General features: G+C 42.1%; 1 protein-coding gene across 3 annotated transcripts in view; it reads right to left on the bottom strand.

Moving 5' to 3' along the window:
- Window positions 1-711: 711 nt before the first annotated feature.
- The window catches only part of PIK3C3 (phosphatidylinositol 3-kinase catalytic subunit type 3), an 84313-nt gene continuing 62740 nt past the window's right edge, over window positions 712-22284 (bottom strand). Inside the window, exons 25-26 of one of the 3 annotated variants that reach the window (XM_075411318.1) lie at window positions 8093-8218; window positions 712-1614 (exon numbers count right to left, since the gene is read on the bottom strand). In XM_075411318.1, coding sequence (XP_075267433.1) covers window positions 1600-1614; window positions 8093-8218 — 141 coding nt within the window. In that variant the 3' untranslated portion in view covers window positions 712-1599. Of the gene's footprint in view, window positions 1615-6676; window positions 6705-8092; window positions 8219-22284 lie in introns of those variants that run through there. The other 2 variants (XM_075411320.1, XM_075411319.1) reach the window with 2 other exon arrangements.

Here is a 22284-nt window from a genome sequence, read left to right as displayed (position 1 = left end):
CCCCTTCAAAACAAATTTAAAAAGACAAATTTTCTGGTAGAATTTTCTTTGAATGTCTGAAAATTCCATGCTCTCAAGAATATCCTTGGAAGATACCACAAAGTACTGTATGTAGAATGAGTTCATGGGAAATGGAGGCAGTAGAGAAATATGTATTTCTGTCAGAAGAAGCAAGACCAAAAAAAACGCAGAAGAAAATGGTAATTGCTACTTCTCCAAAGAAGAGCCAACTAAACATATGAAATACTATTGTGGATCCTCTGTGGCACTGTGTTTTGACAGCTAACACAATGACCAACTAACCAGGGCAACACAAGTCCTCTAAGTCACACACACAAGGGGAAAATAGCAGCTGAACCAATGTTGTGCTTGACTAGCCTATTCGGGTAATACGCTGAAATAACCAAGTGCCCATCACAGCCCTAGTGGATCTTCCTCCATCAAAGCTCTTCTGGTGTCCACTAGCAAATGAAGCATAAAGCAAGACTGACTCACAAGTACCAGTCAGATTCAGATTCAAATTCAAATCAGTCCTTCCTACCTTTATAATTGGGATTTCTTCCTGGCTTTCATTATTCCCAAAAAAATAAAGAGCAACACCCTTTGAAGAGATCCACACATTTATGAAGAGCTAATTACATTGTTGATCATTCAAATCAGATTCACTATGAGCTCCACATGTGGCACAAAAGCCATTTTATAAGCAGCCTTATTCCTGCATCAGGCGAGCCGAGGAGTGGAAATCCTTGCATAAAGCCATGAGTTATGAACATAATCCTCTAGAACACCATGTCTCAGCAGGTAAGATTAAAAAGACAAAACAGAACACCTCAAGACTCCAGCAACAACGAGTTTATTAGAGTCAAGAATCTATAATCACTGTACAGAAAACATTCAAAGTTAAAGTGTGAAATACTGAACCGCTCACTGTGCATTCCGGCTGCTGAGACTGTTAGTGATGATTTAATTGGCTGCCTACAGTTGGCTAACTTATCAGCACTTTAAAACATTTTTGTAAGCAGGGAGGAAATGATTGTCCTTTCTAAACGATCAAGGTGGGAAATAAAGGATCATATGAATTGCATTTAAAACTCACTTAAGGAACAAAGTTGGTGGGAAGGGAAGAGAAGAGATTGCCACAGTTGTGTGTTTCTTCTGCATGGAGGAACTGTAGCCTCACTGTTGTAACTCTGTACATATCCATGTTCAGTACAGCAATGATTTCTGTTTTTAAATAAGAAAATATATTCATAGATACAAGAATTTACCACCAAATCGAGCCTCTTCCAGTCATTTTTGGCTTGGGAGGAAGTTGCTTACTCCAACCTTTGAGGCTCAAGTACTTTCACTAGAAAGAAATGCCACAGTATCTGAGCCTGAAGGACGGTATGAACAATCATTTTTCTTAAAAAAAAAAAAAAAAAAAAGGTTGTTTTCAAACCTTCAAAGAATGGAGACTCTCTACCTCCTGAGCTCTCAATTCTTTATGGTATCAAACCTGCAGCTTTTGCCTTCCAAAACTGTTTGGTGAAGTCCAGAAGGGCTTGAGAGTCCTTTTTTTGAGCATTTGCTTGTTTCCACCACAGGTAGGCAAAAGGCTTATTTTCTCCAATACTAAAAGAAAACAAAAAAAACACGTAGCACAGCATTTATTCAATCTGGTTTAGTCTCAGAGAACAGAAATTACGTGTAAATGGAACGCTGGGTTTAAAAACATGTTAAAATGCCTAAAGGCAGGCCATTCGCACAATTCTTCAGGAAACAAATAGCTTGGAAACCAACTCTTTTTGCCCCTTCACAAATGATTTGATGTAATCTGCACAATCATGCTGGTAAATTTCTCCCTGTTTTAGTTTTGCATCTGATCGGAGGAAAACAGAAGTCCTGTTCTGAGGGAAAGGCACTACAGTTGCCTTCCGGGACGCATCAGCACTGCGACCACAGCTTGGGAATACCCTAAAGCTACATAATATTTACAGCTTGAACTGTACTTGCTCCTAAACAAAGACCAGCTAACCAGCTATTCAGGAAGTATGGGCTGGATGAGTGGTCGGTGAGATGGATTGAGAACTGGCTGAATGGCAGAACTCAGAGGGTTGTCATCAGCAGCGCTGAGTCTACTTGGACGCTGGTAACAAGTGGTGTCCCCCAGGGGTCAGTACTGGGCCCAGTCTTGTTTAACTTCTTCATCAACGACCTGGATGAAGAGTTAGAATGTACCCTCAGCAAGTTTGCTGATGACACCAAAATGGGAGGTGTGGTAGACACACCAGAAGGCTGTGCTGCCATTCACCGTGACCTGGATAGGCTGGAAAGTTTGGCAGAGAGAAACCTGATGAGGTTCAACAAAGTCAAGTGCAGGGTCCTGCACCTGGGGAGGAACAACCCCATGCATCAGTACAGGCTTGGGGCAGACCTGCTGGAGAGCAGCTCTGCAGAGAGGGACCTGGGTGTCCTGGTGGGTGACAGGTTGACCATGAGCCAGCAGTGTGCCCTGGGTGCCAAGAAGGCCAATGGGATCCTGGGGTGCATTAGGACGACTGTGGCCAGCAGGTCAAGGGAGGTTCTCCTTCCCCTCTACACTGCCCTGGTGAGTCCTCATCTGGAGTACTCTGTCCAGTTCTGGGCTCCCCAGTTCAAGAAAGATGAAGAGCTACTGGAGAGAGTCCAGCGGAGGGCTACGAGGATGGTGAGGGGACTGGAACATCTCTCCTACGAGGAGAGGCTGAGGGAGCTGGGCTTGTTCAGCCTGGAGAAGAGAAGGCTGCAAGGGAACCTAATATATACTTATAAATATCTGAAGGGCGGGTGTCAGGAGGATGGGGCCAAGCTCTTTCAGTGATGCCCAGTGACAGGACAAGGGGCAGTGGGCACAAACTGAAGCAGAGGAATTTCCATCTGAACATGAGGAAGAACTTCTCTCTGAGGGTGACCGAGCCCTGGCACAGGCTGCCCAGGGAGGTTGTGGAGTCTGCTTCTCTGGAGATATTCAAGACCCGCTTGGACAAGGTCCTGTGCAGCCTGCTGTGGGTGACTCTGGTTCGGCAGGAGGGTTGGACTGGGTGACCCACAGAGGTCCCTTCCAACCCCTACCACTCCGTGATTCTGTGATTAACCATTAGTACAACCCCAAATTGCAGAGCTACTTTTCGGGTGGTAGATCCCTCACCTCCCAAGCCTTCACTTTTTTAATCACTGCTTAACATTAGCCCAGAATGCAACTGACTTGACTTGTAAATTTAGTAGGGAAATATAATGTGAAATTAGTCACTTCAACTGGAGATTGTTTCCTTCCTCCACAAAAATAAATAATGCTGCTAAAATGAAAATGACTCTCCAGGGAGAAATAGCTATCCACTCTTCATTAGTATCAACTAAAATTAGTATGCACTACTTCTCCTTTTGAGCACTATTGTACAACACAGTTATTCTAAATGTTAGATTTACTTACTTTTGAGGCAAGTTTTTTTGACAACCATTAACGAGACAAGTACTACATAATAAAGTCTGTAAAATAGCTGATAATAGATTAGAGATACATTAGATACTAAACTAAAGCTTCATAACACAGCTTTGAACTGAACTCAATTTACAATACTGTTACAGAAGAACAATACGAAGCTGATTCCAAAATATCTAGATTGCTTTATCCAAGAGCTTTACTTACTACAGAGTGACATATAGAATGCTAATACACAACAGTTACTATAAGAACCAGCCCTAATAAAAAGCCCTTAACTGCTGCAGTAGACAGCACAGATTCCTTGTTGACCTATTTTGGAGACAGTAAGAGAATAAATATCTATCAATAAACAAACAAAAAAAAAACATGCTGAAGGGCATTTGAAATGAAAAAAAATGTGTGGTGTTAGGCCAAAACCTGCTGTTTGAGTATGTGTCACAATACCTGTTTAGTAAGGTTCTTTTTGTTTGGTTGGTTGTTTTTTGTTTTTTTTAGACAACCTATATTACTATTAAGAGTAAGGCCACTAGCAATTCAATGCAGCTTTATACACAAACAAACTGATAGCTTCAAACTGGTCTTTGTGTAAGATGATCCCTTTACAGCAAATTCAATGATGTATTAATTGTTCATTTGTTCAGTGACTTACAGGCTCTGTGAAGACTCCAGCAGCAAATTCTTAAGACCGCCTCAGACAAAAAGAAAAGATCATGATTTTGACTAATGAAGTACTAAATGTCATTAAAAAGTGGCCTACCTCACTTCTAATATAAAGAGAATAGACATTAATTACATTTAATTTTGATGGATTTTGGGGGGTAATTTTTTTTTTAAATACATAACTAGACATCAGATTCTTAAGATTTGCCAACTGCTGCTTAATTTGTGACTATTCTTTTTGTATTCTCCCTCACAGTTGTAAGCATCTGGTATTCTTGCAGGGGAAAGCGTGCAAGTATAATTGTTTACAGAACATGAAGACCACAATGGGAACTCCAAAATTAGAAAAAGAATCCTACATCACATGGAGCCAAGAGATGCCTTAAGCATTTACAAAGCAACACATGATTATTTTCATTTTAGGCACCTTGATACCAGAAGAAGAAAGGAAAGCGAAACACACATAGGTAGCAACTGCAGCAGTGCATGAGGGTTCAGGCCTCAGGAAAAACAGCCCCAAAGTCTCCACGCTGGAACCCAGCATCAGCGAGCTGAAGAGGTAAAAACTCCCAAATGAGACAACTGGATCAGGTCTGCATTAGTGGCTGTCATATCTGCTTATTTGGTATCTGAAGTGCAATACACATGCACTGTGGGCATGTTTTTTAACTCCCAAAAAACAAATCAAAGATGCAATTGTTGCCTGCTGCTGTATGGATCTGCCTTTGCTTAGAACACCATCCCGGAGAGCTAGAAGCCTGGGGTTCAAATTCTTGGTATTTTTAAATAGTTTGAACAAATCTGTCCTGTGATTTTAAAAGCAGTTGTAAGTGCTGAAGAAAGGTCAAGCAAGAACAAGTCTGAATGGAAAAAGAAAAGGTCACCCAAATAAAACCTGTAATCTCTGACTTATTAATACAGCTTCACAAATGCAGTAACAGTTACTTGGGAGAGTCTGACAGTCACCTAAACCCAATGAAGTAAAAAGACTAGTAAAAAGGGCTAACAACGTGTTGGAGACACTTAAAATTTTAATCTTGAATCTTCGTAATGGCTTTTTTTTTTTCCTTTGAATCCCAGGGTAGATGCTAATCATTTTTCAATTTTGTCTTACAAAATTACCAACATTCATCCTATGACCAAAGTAATCCATAACGAATGACAAAATTTTGCAGCATTTTCAAATAATTACACTCTTTTTCCAGATCATGTAAGAGATCACCTTTATTAAATATATATGCAGATAGAAATGACATTTTTGCTTCTTACCCTGCACTACAGTGCAATCATTCAAAATAAAAATTAAGTTTGCAGAAAACAAATTAGCTGAAAGACCTTTAGCAAAATGGATAGCCATAAAAATCGTTCTCCTCAGTTTCTAGCAGAATTTGATCAGCCTTTCGAAGAAAGAATCAATAAAAAAACTGGGATAATGACAGGCTTTTCAGATCAGTTTCATATTCCCTCTTAATATCTTTTCTTGTTATGAGTCTAATACTTCAGACAATCAGTGTAATATCTTAAATACCTGATATACACGAACTAAACATGTCAGATGGCTTTAAGGAAAAAACATTGTAAATTCAAAGAAGAAATGCTTTTGTGAACACAGTTTTATTCAACATGAGAAACATTTTGTTGTCCTACTGTGGCTTCTGGTAAGACAGCACACATACGTGCAGTTAAACATTTCATTCTCCACACTACAGCAACAGCAAATTTCAACAATAAAAATAGTGGAGACAATCTGTTGTTACCCCACATCAGTAACAAGAATCTGATAAAGCGTGAGGGTGGATGGGACCTCTGCAGATCATTTAGCCCAACCCCCCTGCTAAAGCAGGATCAAACACAACAGATTTCTCAGAACACTGTGATGTTGGATTTTAAGTACCTCCACAGATGGAGACTCCACCACCTCTCCAGGAAACCTGTCCCCGTGTTTGATTATCCTCACAGTAAAAAAAAAAAGTTCTTCATGTTTACTTGAAGTTCCTTGTCTTTAAGTTCATGCCCGTTGTCTCTTGTCCTGTCATCAGGCTCCATTGAAAAGAGTCTGACTCCAACTTCTTTACTCCCTTCCATCAGATATTTATACATACTGCTAAGATCCCCCTGAGCCTTATCCAAGCTGAACCGTCCCAGGCCTTTCAGAATCTCCTTGTATGACAGATGCTCCAAGTGCTTGATCATCTCCATGACTCTTTGCTGGACTCGCTCCAGCATGTCCACATCTCTCCTGTACTGGGGAGCCCAAAAGCGGGACAGCACTCCAGATGCCATCTGACCCACCACTGTGTAGTGGAAAAGAACTGCCTCCCTCCACCTGCCAGCAACACTCTGCCTAATGCAGTCAATGGAACTGGTGGTCCTTCCTTGCCACAAGATCACACTGCTGCATCATGTGCAACTTGTCCACCAGCTTCTTTGAAAAGCTGCTTTCCAGACGGTTGTGGCCCCACCGCCTCTCAGATGGTGCCTCTGCATGGGGTTATTCTTCACCAGGTACAGGACCCGGCACTTCCCTTGGCTGAGCTTCAGGAGGTTCTTGTGGGCTCATTTCTCCGGCCTATCAAGGCCCCTGTGAATGGCAGCAGATGCTCTTGGTGTATCAGCTGCTCCTCACAGTTTCGCATTTTGTGCAAACTTGCTGAGGGTGCACTTCGTCCCATCACTCAGGTCATTAACAAAGATGTTGAATAATTTTGGCCCCACTATCAATCCCTGAAGTACATCCCTAGTGGCTGGCCTCCAGATGGAGTTTGCGCCACTGATCACAACCTTCTAATCCCAGAACACCAGCCAGTTTCCCATCTACATCACCATCCGTTTCTCTAGTCTATATTGCTTAGGTTTGTTTATAAGGATATTATGGAAGGCAGTGTCACAGCCTTGCAAAAGTCAAGAGAAAGAACACGTACAGATCTCATCCAGTCCACTGAGCTAGCCACTTTATCATAAGTGGCTATCAGGCTGGTCAGGCATGCCTTCCCTTTTGTAAGTCCATGCTGACTAACCTCCATCACCTTGATTCTGTCCTGCAGGTGCAGATCTGCAGGTAGAGAAGCCATCCTTCCTAATGCCAGAAGTCTCAAGCTTCCAGCTGCCACCAGCCTGGGAGTTTCCATTTCCTAACTTGGTAAGCACAATGTATTCCTGCTTCTCCTTCAGTGCAGCTGGAGGTTCAGGCTCTTTTATCTGCAACACCTTGGGGAAGATTCAGTCAATCACTTCCTTATCAGCCCGGATACTGTGCAGTCTGCTGACCTCCTCTCACAGCTCCTCTACTCGGTGATGTAGACACTCCACCACTGCACACCATCTGCAAGCCAGGAGCCCAATTCCCACTGCCCCAGCAAAAGGCTACCCTCTGCAGTCCCAAATCTGAAAAACTGTATGATCCCTCATCCTCATGATCTCCACCTGTGTTGAGGCCTTTGTCATAGGGGATAGACGCTCATGTAGCCATGTAGGCACATGAGAACCATGCTCTGTGGCACAGTGTCAACACTGTAGAAGATGTTGATGCTGTTAGAAATATCCTGGACCCTTGTGTGCAAGCTACTGTGTCTATTAATGACCAAAACAACTAGCTGGAATGGAGTTAAGAAAGTCTTGCAAAAGACAGGAAAGAAAGGAAGCTGATCTTCACTCATTTACTCTAGGAATATAAGCTAAGGAAGTTCTGGATCCTTCCCTCAGAACGCCAGCTTTCCAATCTGCAGTTCTTACCCTTGGTAATACAACCAGTTACATCCCACTCAGCATGTTTGCTTAGGTGCTTTAAAAAATTTTTTCTAGGACCACTAAGAGCTTGCTCTCCAGTCCTGGCAGCAAGAACTTACTTTTGATTTGTTGGAAAATGAACTAAAACGTCCTAAATAACGAAGTTAAGTCTTGAACTTACCACTCGCAACCTCTTGCCTTACTCAGCTTTCACCGAGACCACCAAATGAAAAGGTATCTCACCTGTGCAAACTTGTGTATCTGCTCCACCACAGCTGCAAAGAGGGCATGGACACTTTCATCAATCAGACTCTGCATATAATGGACAGCTTCTTCATCAGACAGGTCCAAACGAAACTTGTCCTGCACCTGGAACAACGGCAGAGATTACAAAAGTTAATTCAAGTTAACAATTAAAACACACACTATTCTATCTGAACTATACAGTAGTCGATACAATTATTTCAGTTATGGAAGTTTAGTAGAGAATCTCTCTTTTACTCCTAAGTTACAGCAAACAACTGGAAATTTACAAAAATACATAATATGCCTATTATTAACTGTTTCATAAAAATGACTATTTAAACAACATAGAAACAGCCCCTCCTACACATCATCCCTCCAACTAATCACTTCAAAGCTCGAGGCCAGAAAGACAAGAGAATACCTGGACACAAGAGTTTAAACAGAACTAAAATGCTACAAGAAGAGGAAATATTCAACATTCACAAGAATGAAATGCCGTTTGAGAAAAAACACAGAACTTTGCATATTAAACAGCACGTTGGAAGGCTCTGGATGATCCTAACCATTTTTTAAAGAATCTAACCACTTCTTTATTCCAACCTTATTTTCAGATAAAATTGTCTTTCAGAAACAGTCAGGCAATTAAACAAACAATATAGAATCAGAGAAAGGGCCAAGGAAATCAATCCTGTCAAAACTGACCTTTATATGGCAAGTGAGAATTTCCTTAACTTCGATTATATCCACCATCCACGTACAGTTGGTTAGAGATACTGCTACCCCTTACAATGTTTTTTCTTTTTACAGAAACATACTTTAACTATTATATCAGAAACACATTCTGCTTAGTACTTGCAATTTGTATATGAATTAAAAGCTGAAAGCACTATAATTAAGAATACAGCAACAACATTTATACTTTCCTATTTCAGCCCTGGCAAAGTCTTGACCCATGAATATTTACAAAGATGCAGCGGATGCCTTTCTGTGACTTCCTACTAATTCCATGCCAATTGTTCAGGACTGTTCCAGATGGCAACATCTCACAAGCACCATTATCACAGATACTCCTTTGGTAATACTCAAAAACCTTTGTACATAGAACTGGCAAGAGTTTAAACAGATCTTGGGGCGGGGGGGGGGGGGGGGGGGGGGGGGTGTGGAGAAAAAGATTTTGCTCTACAGGAGCCAAGTAAGTTTTGCAGACATGCCTTATCCCTCACAAATTTATGAGAGGCAGATGCATAAAAAAGCATTTTAAATGAGTTCAAATAATCTGATGCATGGACCAAAGAAAGTGCTACAGATATCAAAACATCATTTAAGTTTTCTGTAGTGCTAGCTGTGCAGCAAGGTCTGCATACAGGAATGGCAAGTGGTCAGCTTCTTTTGAAAAAAAAAAAAAAGAAAAAACCAAATTTTTTTGGATAGCAATGCTAACTTTGGGTGCTGAATTTAGAAAACCATTTGTGCTGTTTAAGACCCCCTAGAGAGTCTAAAATCTCTCAGAATTAAGGAGCCTAACATCCCAGCATTCTCTAAATCCCATTCCCCAAAACTTAAAACTACTAATCACTTTGCAAAGTAGTGCTGATCACTGTATGGAAATGGCCCAGCAAATTCCTATTACTTGCAGAAAATTATTTGCTGCCATCCAATCAATAGTTTATTCTCAAAGAAATTTCAAATGATCTGAGCTCTCGCAAAAACCATCATATCCATCTACTTCAGTCTCTATGTGAAGTTGTATCAAACAATTTTTGCATCAAGTCTGTAACTTCTGGTTTACCTGTGAGAATCTCTTTTACAAAGTCTTTATACCAAAAATGCTTCACATTCTAAATAGTTTCAATGATTAATTGTACTATTTAACAATTGTGACTCATTTCCTATCTGAATTTGTCCAATTTCCATCTCGAATAGTGATGTACATTACAACTTTTCACATTAAAGAACTGTCCATCAGAAACGTCTCTCATGTAGACAAATGTCAAATGATTTAAGTTGCTTCTTAGCCTTCTCCTGGATATGACTAAGGAGACTGACTGCAAGACAGAATCAAGTCTTTCCTGAGCATTTTCCATCATTCACTTTATCCAAGCATTGACAAAAATGAGATCCACATTATTTCAATGTTCTTAACAAGGTTATATTGGGGAGATGATACTACCTTCTCTTCCCATTTTGTATTCTTTCTCTGCAAGGATAAAGGACCCTCTTTACGATAGTAAAATACTCCAAGATTTCAGTTTAGTATTACTCTACATTCTTTCTCACAGCAATGCATTCCAGAATAGTGCCCTTCAGCACTACAATAAAAAGCGAAGTCAGCCTGCCAAGTATCGAAAGATAATGCTGCTTCACTCAAAATACTGTTATAACTCTGTTGCAGATATGTTTGAAGTAAAGACAAATTGAGTTTTTCCTCAGTTTCCCCTCAAAAAGAAGTTTGATCGATATGAAAGAAGAGATTAAGCCAGAGAAGTTCCAGCTCTCAAGGAAGCAAGTAGCAAGGAGAGATAGACAAGATATTTCAGGTTAATATTATAGAACTTTTATCTTCATAGCAAACATGATGCAAGAGAAGTTTATCACCCACAGACATATTAGAAGTTTGACAGCCAATGGAGCACACAGTAGAATCCACCTGAATTTAATGGACTACTCTCATGCTTTCAAATATGCACAAACGTATGGTACCTCCCCAGGTTAGAGCGCAGACTTCTATCAGATCTATTTTCATGCTCATAGAATAGGTGATGCAATGAAAACTCAGCAAAATCGCTAACTGCAGTTTAAAAAAAAAATCACTATAACGCTTTTACACAATTGTAGTAATCAAGCACTTCAGTGACCTTCTAATTTGTTCATAGAAGAACTTCTCAGAAAGTCTTGCAGTTACTGATGTTGAAGCAGCTTCGTTCTATGGAATTAATGACTATTTAAACGCACTCCCCACCTTAGCGAGGAGCAGAGTGGCATACTGATGTATGTGGAAAGGAATTTACCCACAGTTAGAACTTAAAAACGGTTTGCAATTAACACCAGGATCAAATGCTGCTGAGTACTAGATCTCTACATGAAAGTTTTTGGCACTGCAATTAAAACTGACTGTTGCAAACCAGCTGAGAAGAAACACAGCAAGATGACAAATCCTCTCTTGAGCTGCAACAGCAGCTGCAAGGTTAACATGCACTGACTTCAAGTTCTTCTAAACAAAACAAAAACAATAGTAATGCTTCTTTGAAATTTATGAGCTCCAAAGTAAACAATGTATTCTGAAACCCAACGGTTTCTCACAGAGAAGGTGCAATTAAGAAGGAGATCCTGCACAGTTAAAAAGAAAGAAAAAAAAGTAATTTAATTTGGGGGGTCACATTCTGATGAACATACTCACTCTAGACACTGAAGAACAGCCACCATGAAGGCATGAAAAAACGTCCCACCTGGATTATTTAGAGTTCTCACTTTGGCATTTACAGTAAGTGAATCTTGTTAGCTTAGTCATTAGTATTGTCAAAGAGCAAAGAAATGTACTTGACGAATCTGGTTAAACTTTCACTTTGTTTCCAGAAAGGAAAGTTTTAAACCCCACACCATATACACACATTGATTTTAAATATCAGGTCTCAGGAGCAGAATTTTAATGTTTAAAGGTGAAAAGGTTGAATAAAGAACTAGAGAATCCATAAAGACACTGACATTCCTCTTTAAGGTTTCAAGTTGTCCGCTTCCTATCCCACTGTACAGTGGATAGTTTAGTAATAGAGCCTAAAAAAACAGGAATGGAAAGTTACATGAATCTACATGACTTAGTGTCCTGGGTTCAGCCAGGACAGGGTTAATTTTCACCGGAATCCAGGAAGGGAATCCAGGAAGGGGCACAGCCGGGCGGGCTGACCCCACCTGGCCAAATAGAGCCGGGTATTCCATACCATGTGCTGTCATGCTGGGTTCCGGTGGGGGGGGAGCTGGGGGCGGGAACTCACTCGGGGCTCGGGAGGGCTCAGCGGTCGTGCAGTCCGAGAGAGAGCGGTTCTGTTCTGCGGGCTCTGTTCTGTGGGCTTGTGTTGTGTTTTCTCCTTACCTGTGTTGTTGTTGTTACTGTTTCCTCTGTTTGCTGTTCTGTTAAACTGCCCTTATCCCGACCCACCAGTTTCTGCCTTTCTTTCCACTCTCCTCCGCACCCCGGTGGGGGGAGGGGCGGCCATGTGGGGCTTTTGTCACCAGCTGCAGTCAAACCAGAACACTTAGAAACATTATACTTCAGTTTAATTTGAAGTGTCCTATGAGAAAGCTACTGTCAGTTATCATGATAGAGCTTTTCTTTCTCAAAAGACAAAGAAAATAAAAATTTGAAACGTAAGAGGCCATAAACCACAAGGAATAGTTCAGAAGAAAATATGGGAGCGTGTGGGTGAGGGGAGAAACATTTCAGTACAAATTTCTTGGCACTGAGCTGAGGACAGTAACAGAAAAAAAGCTTATCATCACTTGCTGCAGAATCACACAGTGGATGGGAACTTAGCAAAGTAACAAGCCAAGAAAATAAAAAAAAAAATATTTTACAGTAAAAACATCACGAAATACCACTTTACACCTGTTTATCAACAACAGCTGAACCAAAGGTAACAGAAAAGCACTACAAGAGAAGGAACTGGATACTTAGTAGCTCCCTCACCTTCCAGCACAGTGTACAAAAACATTGTAATAACAGATACAGATTTTATTGGTGGTGGTGTGTTGGTTTAGTCTTTTTCCTGTGACTGACATGTATCAAAAGTCTTCACACATTCCATTACTGCTGCCCCATGTAATGAATTTTTCAGTATCTGGAGAGATTACAGATTAAAGCATTAACTAAAAGATCCTCTTTTTTTTCAATGCAAAGATGAACCTATACCGCACTTACATTTGATATGGTGTAAAGTTGCATTTACACAATTTACTTAAGAATCAGGTCACAGTCTGCAGATACATTATTATGCCTTCCAGAATAGTTTAAACCTATGGATTAAGATGATAAGATGCAGGGAGGGGGGTGTGAAATAATAAAAAATACATGAGTTTTGACTAGACTTTTGCTGAAAAAAACCAAACAAAACTACCAGAAAACAAAAAAATAATCCCCCAAATTAGAATTAACAACTTCTGTTCCTCTACGTGCCAAAACAACATAAAACCCCCACCTCAACCCAAAATCAAGTGGTCACTTCACTCATCCATTGTGAAAAACCCCCAAGGTCCTATGTTGACACAGCCTGATCAGAGCAAACACTAAGCAGAATCTCACACCTTAAATTCTACAGCAGATAAAGAAGTCCCGCACCACAAATGTTGTTAAGGGGAAGTAGAGCATTGTAAGAGACAAAACTGCAGCAGAAGTTACAATAATAGAATCATAAAGGTTGGAAAAGACCTCAAAGATCATCAAGTCCAACCATCAATCAAACACCACCATGCCTACTAAACCATGTCCCCAAGTGCCACAACTACACCTTTTCTGAACACCTCCAGGGGTAGGGACTCAACCACCTCCCTGGGCAGCCTATTACAATGTCTGACCACTCTTTCAGGAAAGACATTTTTCCCAATGTCCAACCTAATTCTCCCCTGATGCAACTTCAGGCCATTGCTATCTCATCCTATCGCTAGTTACTTGGGAGAAGAAACCAACAACCGCCTCACCACAACCTCCTTTCAGGTAGCGGTAGGGAACAGAGATCCCCCCTCAGCCCCCTCTTCTCCACACTAAACAGCCCCAGTTCCCACAGTTGCTCCTCGTAAGACTTGTTCTCTAGACCCCTCTCCAGCCTTGCTGCCCTTCTCTGGACATGCTCCAGCACCTCAATGTCCTTCTTGTAGTGAGGGGCCCAAAACCGAACACAGTACTCCAGGTGCGGCCTCACCAGTGCCAAGTACAGGGGCACAATCACCTCCCTTCTCCTGCTGCCCACACTATTCGTGACACAAGCCGGGATGCCGCTGGCCTTCATGGCCACCTGGGCACACTGCGGGCTCATGTTCAGCCGGCTGTCGACCATGTATTTACAGTTTCCCTTATTCTAGTGAAACATTTGATCAAATGTAAAGTTAAATCATCGGGTAAAGCACAACATCTACCAGAATAACGGGTAGCGTTAATTGCTGGTAAACTCACACTGCATTTTTGCTTTAAGCATCTTCAAGGAGAATCAAAAAGATTATCATTTTGAAAATGGTATGAAACTGGTTATATGAAGCTGATTTAACTGAAAACCTCCAGTCAGGCCCACAGAGCTGTGTACAGTATAAAAATCAGGATGGCTATAAAGAGGTGATGAAATACTCAAGAAAACCCTAATCATCATACTAAAAAACTGCAGTTCAAGGTCTGAGACAATGGCTGGCCTGTTTATTCATTCAGTTGAAGGAATCTCCATGTTTACCCTTCTCCCTTTTGGCGTTTTGCGTTTTTGGAAGTGTGACCGGCTTAGGATTGAGAGATGATACAGAAACCCAGCTGGAAACAGACTTAGCACAGGTAAGTGTACTTCATTGCACAGTTCCAAGATTTTAATTTATGGTTTTTGCTCCTTAAACAAAAATCTGCCTTATTACTCTCAAAGAGAAGATTTGCATGAAGATTTTTTTTTTTCTGTCTTCAAATTTGACCTACTGTATAGTATAGGCCATAGGTATCCTCAGCTTAAACTCAGGATTTTTTTTTTTTTTTACTGGCAAGCACCTTCTCACTGCTAAAACGTTACCTAAAATGGATGAGGTAATTCCAGTTCAAGGTTAAGCCAAACTTTTTAGAAAGTCTTGGGAAGTTTTTATAAACTTCAAGGCAGTATCCGAATCCACAACTCATGAACATTTGTAGCTATGTTTTTCGTAATTACTGAAGCTAGTAACAGATGTTGAGCTAGCATATCACATGTATATATGAGAACCCTTTCTCAATCCTATTTAGTTTTCAGAAAAATTGCAAATTCAGCCATTCTGAAGACTGGTGGCTGATCTAGTAATTATTCTTCCAGCAATATTAAGCAGCACAGCTTGTGTTTTCTACAACCACTAGCTACATAATTTTATCACTCCAATACGGGATTGCTCATCACAAAGTCAGCTGCCTAATTTCAGAGGACCTTCAGTGTCATTTTTCGTTGGATCCTAATATTCATTGGACTATTCTGACAATAGCTTTTGTTTTCAAGGCTTTGATTTTATCAAACTGCAGTTTCTAAACCTAGTAGTAATAAAACCTCAAATAAAACAGATTGATAGTCAAAAAATAAAACAACAGTACTTGGTGATGTTTTCATTATTTTTACTGTTCTGCCTTTATAATTGCCAGTCAGCATTCAATGTTCATGTAGTAGAAACTAGCATTAAATTCTTGGCTTAGTCCTCATCACACTTCAACTTCTTCAGCAAAAGACCTTCTTGCTTTCCCTGTTGCTTGCACCACAAACGAGTCACAGCAGAAACTATACAGATGCTCTATTTGCATGAACAATTTTATCTGAAAGACTATTCTGACAATAGGTTTTGTTTTCAAGGCTTTGATTTGAACAAACTGCAGTTTCTAAACAAGCCTGTGTAGGCTTTTAGGTTTTTTTTTGTTTGTTTGTTTGTTTTTATAGAAGCCAGTAAAGATGTTGGTGAACATCCCTAAATTGAACTTTCATGAAAATAAAGGTTTCAGCTACTGCAGTACACACAGATGATACTGTTCGAGCTCAGAATTTCATTAGAAGTTTTTTGAAAATATAATGAAATAGACTACATGGCATAAAGCAATAGGAGCACAGGAGTGTTCTCACATGGTTCTTGCTTCATGTTGTGATGTTTATTTCATGGGTTTTTTAATACTGAAATGAATTAATATACATATAAATCAACAGCCTACAAACAGAAAAGCTGCGTGTGCAGATGCAGTTTTCATAAACCAAATGGACAGGAATAAGAACATCTGCCTAGGCAAAATAAGCTCCACATCAATGTGACACACTTTCATAAAGAATAAACCTTTCCAGAGCAATAAGCAAATATAAATACTGAAACAAACACACTGACCAAGGAAAACTGAGTTTAGTTCTCCTATAAAAGTAAATCTCCTCTTGACATTAATAAGTCTCAGAAATGTTTCCTAGCTCCACCTCATAACAAATACTTGCATTTTCAGTCAGGTGAAGAGAGACATATATCCACATATATCACACACCAAATTAGAAGTCCTTTCCATTTTACTAACTTGTAAACTCAACTCTCAATTATCCACTGACTGACTCCTGGGGAGGACAGAGGAGCAAGAAAGAGCACAGGGAGTTTTACTACAACCTAGATAAAGAAAATGGCAAACACAGCTCAGGCTTAGAAACTAGCTAGCTCAGAAACTCTTTCTGTACCTCAAGTCACATCATAGCTTCAGCTTTTATACCTGTAGAACAAAAAACATTTTACTTTGATATGTTTAATGTAAGAGGAACAAAATATCTCTGTTCTCTCTTCTTGTTTCCAAACAATTATACTACTCACTTTCTTATCAAGGGGGATGAGTCCCATAGACATGGAAACACAGAGGGTGCACTCCACAGGAAGAACACTCTCCACTCTCCTGAACGACTTGATTTTAGCCTTTTCTGTGTATACCCAAAGGTGCTATCAAAACTGAATGCGGCTACTTTTGACAAACAGCAGCTGCCTACTGCTTGCTGGAAGCCATCTATGTTCACAATAACCTCACCTGTAAATGCAACAGTTGCAGCATCTTTGCTGCACCTTCTTTAATCAATGGGCATCTGAAACACAGCTTGGTCAATTAGGGCACTGTTCTTCAATACCTGCTGAGTTCTTTGTGCACCAATGAATCACTGGTCCCTGACATTTTCTAATTTAAAGGTCAAATTTGCTATGAAGGACAGAAAAAAACATTTGGCTTTCCTGCAGAGAAATCAAAAGCTTTTTTTGTTCAGAAGTGACAAAGCTGAATACATTAGCTACATCTGAAGAGTGATGGTCTACCTCTTCCTTAAGAAAAAATGGCTGTATAACTGACTCCAGATTTTAGTCATTACTACTTAAATTTATAGCACTGGGTAATTTAAAAGTGCCCAACAATTAGCAATTAGTGTTGCAGCTGTACTCGAAATAAAAAAGGAGGCAGCACTGGCAGGAAAAACGGTGTACAGTAGAAATCTTGATTGTATTATCAGTTATACATTGACAAATCAACATAAAGACATTTCAGGCCAGCCTTTTTCCTGAAAACCGGGAAGTGGAAAAGCATGAGAGAAGAGTGGAAAATTTAAAGGCAATTACCTCAGAGGCCATAGAAAGGGAGAGGCAAACTGGGGAGAATCTTCTGCTACTTTTCAATTTTATTTCCTTTTTGTGACACACTTGAGCCAAAGCAAGTTTCAGAAAAGCCTAAATCAGAGGGCAGCTATAGGAGATGGTGTCATGAACCACGAGGTGAAGCACACTACACTGACAGTTTTCTTTAGAAATAGGGTGGAGAGGACAAAAGCAGATGAAAGGATCAAAGAGGCAGCTAACTTCAAGCTCTGAGGCTAATTCTTCTTGGTCAAAAACTGACAAACTTTTTACTATTAAAAAACCACCACGAATTTGAAGAGGGTTCCTAAAGTTTTGAGGATTGGGTTAATTTTGTGCAGTTTGTAATCACCATTTCCTGGGCTTTTCTATGGGCAAAAGTATTGACTGAAACTGGAGTGAAGGAAGCGCATCACTAAAATAAGCTTTTCTTATAACTCAAAGGTCTAGCCAATTTATCTAGAGGTATTGGGTATACGCACTGGAAGTGGATAGCTGGTTGAAAAAATGTTTTTCCATATGCTCTCAGAGAGTAATTGTGACACTTTAAGCAGAGCTTTTCTTGTTTTCAGGCCAATGATGACTTACTCATTTTCAGTCCAATTTTAAGTGTAAGAATGCATCACGAAGGTCATCACTGATTTAATTTCTGGTAACAAATGTTATGCAAAGTTAGTAAGAAGGTACTGTCAAATTTTGCTATGCTCTAAATCCACATCTTCAGTTGAAGCCATTAGTAATTTCTGGTTCTTTTCACGCTAACAGAAAGAAGATACCCACATCGTCATCCTTCTCCAGTAAGTAAAATCAGTTTGTGTAGAGCTTGTTCTCTTTTAAAGGTACTTTCACATTCTTGTTCACACATGACACGAAAAGAGCACCAAGCTCTGTACACCATCCTGTGCCATAAACCATGTAAAACAGGTGTAATCTATACTTACTTTACAGAAAGTTATACATCATACAGGTTGCTGAACCAATTTTGCCTTCACTCAATACATACTTCTCCCAAGGTATTTCACACCTATTGAACAGAAGCACCACCTGGACAATATGTTTTCAGTTAGATTTTAAGCTTGATTATACATTTTGCCAGTTAGCTCCTTGGGATGTCATGTTGTTAGCAGAAGGCAGATGACATTTTGGCAAAAACAGTCTCTTCATTCCTCAGGCTAGCAATAATATTCCTTAAGGATGCTTTCTGCACTCAGAAGTTTCTAAAAATTCTCATTTAACATGCCAGTTGAAATTCTTAAAAATCACAGAATCACAGAATGGTAGGGGTTTGGAAGGGACCTCTGTGGGTCACCCAGTCCAACCCTCCTGCCGAACAGGGTCACCCACAGCAGGCTGCACAGGACCTTGTCCAGACGGGTCTTGAATATCTCCAGAGAAGGAGACTCCACAACCTCCCTGGGCAGCCTGTGCCAGGGCTCGGTCACCCTCAGAGGGAAGAAGTTCTTCCTCATGTTCAGATGGAACTTCCTGTGCTTCAGTTTGTGCCCATTGCCCCTTGTCCTGTCACTGGGCACCACTGAAAAGAGCTTGGCCCCATCCTCCTGACACCCACCCTTCAGATATTTATAAGCATTTATTAGGTCCCTTCTCAGCCTTCTCTTCTTCAGGCTAAACAAGCCCAGCTCCCTCAGCCTCTCCTCGTAGGAGAGATGCTCCAGTCCCCTCACCATCCTCGTAGCCCTCTGCTGGACTCTTTCCAGTAGCTCTTCATCTTTCTTGAACTGGGGAGCCCAGAACTGGACAGGGTACTCCAGATGAGAACTCACTAGGGCAGTGTAGAGGGAAAGGAGAACCTCCCTCAACCTGTTGGCCACGCTCCTCCTAATGCATCCCAGGATCCCACTAGCTTTCCTGGCAGCCAGGGCACACTGCTGACTCAAGGTCAACCTGTCATCCACCAGGACACCCAGGTCCCTCTCCACAGAGCTGCACTCCAGCAGCTCCGCCCCAAGCCTGGTACTGGTGCATGGGGTTGTTCCTCTTCAGCTGCACGAACCTGCACTTGCCGTTGTTGAACCTCATCAGGTTCCTTTCTGCCCAACTTTCCAGCCTGTCCAGGTCTCACTGAATGGCAGCACAGCCTTCTGGTGTATCCACCACTCCTCCCAGTTTGGTGTCATCAGCAAACTTGCTGAGGGTACATTCTAACTCTTCATCCAGGTCGTTGATGAAGAAGTTAAACAAGACTGGGCCCAGTACTGACCCCTGGGGGACACCACTAGTTACCAGCCTCCAAGTAGACTCAGCGCTGCTGATGACAACCCTCTGAGTTCTGCCATTCAGCCAGTTCTCAATCCATCTCACCAACCACTCATCCAGCCCATACTTCCTGAGCATCCCTAGGAGGATGTTACGGGAGACAGTGTCGAAAGCCTTGCTGAAGTCGAGGTAGACAACATCCACGGCTCTCTCCTCATCTACCCAGCCAGTAATGCTATCATAGAAAGCAATCTCATTGGTCAAGCATGATTTCCCCTTGGTGAATCCATGCTGACTACTCCTGAGAACCTTCTTTTCCTCCACTTGCTTGATGACGGCCTCCAGGATAAGCTGCTCCATCACCTTTCCCGGGATGGAGGTGAGGCTGACCGGCCTGTAATTCCCTAGGTCCTCCTTCTTGCCCTTTTTGAAGATTGGAGTGACATTGGCCTTTCTCCAGTCCTCGGGCACCTCTCCTGTCCTCCAGGACCTCTCAAAGATGATGGACAGTGGCTCAGCAATGACATCCACCAGCTCCCTCAGCACTCGTGGGTGCATTCCATCGGGGCCCATGGATTTGTGGACATCCAGATCGCTCAAGTGATCCCTCACACAGTCCTCCTCGACCAAGGGAAAGTCATTCTCTCTGTGGGCTTCTTCTCTTGCCTCCGGGGCCTGGGATTCCTGAGGGCCAGTCTTAGCAGTTAAGACTGAAACAAAGAAGGCATTCAGTAGCTCTGCCTTCTCTGCAGCCTCCGTCACCAGGACACCCGCCTCATTCAGCAGCGACCCCACATTGTCCCTAACCTTCCTTTTGCTACTGATGTAGTTGAAGAAGCCTTTCTTGTTGTTTTTGACATCCCTTGCCAGCTTCAATTCCAGGTGGGCCTTGGACTTCCTTGTCGCATCCCTGCATGTTCTGACCACATTCCTGTATTCTTCCCAAGTGGCCTGCCCCTCTTTTCACATTTCATGTACCTTTCTCTTCCACCTGATCACTGCTAGAAGCAACTTGTTCAACCATGCCGGTCTCCTGCCTCCTTTGCTAGATTTCTTTCTCAGGGGGATGCACCTATGCTGAGCATGGAAGAAGTGATGTTTAAACAGCGACCTGCACTCTTGGACCCCCCTGCCTTCAAGAGCCCTGGCCCACGGGATTCCTCCCAGTAGCTCCTTGAAGAGGCCAAAGTTAGCCCTCCTGTAATCCAAGGTTTTGATCCTACTTATCGCCCTGATTCCTCCACGCAGGATCCTGAATTCCACCATTTCATGTTCACTGCAGCCAATCCTACCTCCAACCTTCATATCCTCAACCAGTCCCTCCTTGTTTGTTAGTACAAGGTCCAGCAGAGCGCCTTTCCTTGTTGGTTCCTCCACCACTTGCATCAGAAAGTTATCATCGATGCTCTGTAGCAATCTCCTGGATTGCGCCTGCCTAGCTGTATGGTCTTCCCAGCTGATGTCACAGAATCACAGAATGGTAGGGGTTGGAAGGGACCTCTGAGGGTCATCTAGTTCAACCCCCCTGCCAAAGCAGGGTCACCTACAGTAGGCAGCACAGGACCTTGTCCAGCCAGGTCTTGAATATCTCCAGAGAAGGAGACTCCACAACCTCCCTGGGCAGCCTGTTCCAGTGCTCCGTCACCCTCAGAGTAAAGAAATTCTTCCTCATTCAGACAGAACTTCCTCTGCTTCAGTTTGTGCCCATTGCCCCTTGTCCTGTCACTGGACACCACTGAAAAGAATTTGGCCCCATCCTCCTGACACCCACCCTTCAGATATTAGTAAGCATTTATAAGGTCCCCTCGCAGCCTTCTCTTCTTCAGGGTGGTTGAAGTCCCCCATGAGAACCAGGACCTGTGACTGTGATGCTGCTTTTAGCTACTTGTAGAAGGCCTCATCAACTTCCTCCTCCTGGTCAGCAGGCCTGTAGTACACATCCACAATAACATCACCCATATGACCCTGTCCCTTAATTTTAACCCATAAGCTCTCGACTCATTCTTCCGCTGCCCCCAGGCAGAGCTCAGTACATTCCAGTTGCTCCCTCACATACAGAGCAACTCCATCACCTTGCCTTGTTGGCCTGTCTTTCCTAAAGTGTCTGTAGCCATCCATGACAGCATGCCAGTCATGCGAGTTGTCCCACCACGTGTCTGTGATGGCAACCAAGTTGTAACCATCCTGCTGTATAATGGCTTCCAGCTCCTCCTGTTTATTGCCCATGCTACGTGCATTGGTGTAGACACACTTGAGCTGGGCTGTCAATCTCATCCCTGACCCTGGCATGCCAAACCTGGGCTCATCCCTAGTCAGCTGGGCATTGTCCCCTTCCCCCTTCGAACCTAGTTTAAAACCCTCTCAATGAGCCCCGCCAGCTCGTGGCCAAGAGTCCTTTTTCCCCTTTGAGATAGCTGCGGTCCGCCTGTCACCAGCAGGCCCGGTGCTGTGTACACCAACCCATGATCAAAGACGACAAAATTCCACCGATAGGACCAGTCCCTAAGTCATTTGTTAATCAAGTGAGTTTTCCTGCCCCTTTCAGTGCTGTTCCCTGCCTGACTGAGGAAAACACCACCTGCACCCCTGATCCCTCAACCAGTCGCCCCAGTGCCCTTAAGTCCCTTTTGATGGCCTTGGGACTTCTCTCT

The sequence above is a fragment of the Opisthocomus hoazin genome, chromosome Z, assembly GCF_030867145.1.
Source record: "Opisthocomus hoazin isolate bOpiHoa1 chromosome Z, bOpiHoa1.hap1, whole genome shotgun sequence".
NCBI classification, from domain to species: domain Eukaryota; kingdom Metazoa; phylum Chordata; class Aves; order Opisthocomiformes; family Opisthocomidae; genus Opisthocomus; species Opisthocomus hoazin.
The sequence above is the reverse complement of the archived record's forward strand: the minus strand, read 5'-3'. Positions and strand labels throughout refer to the sequence as shown.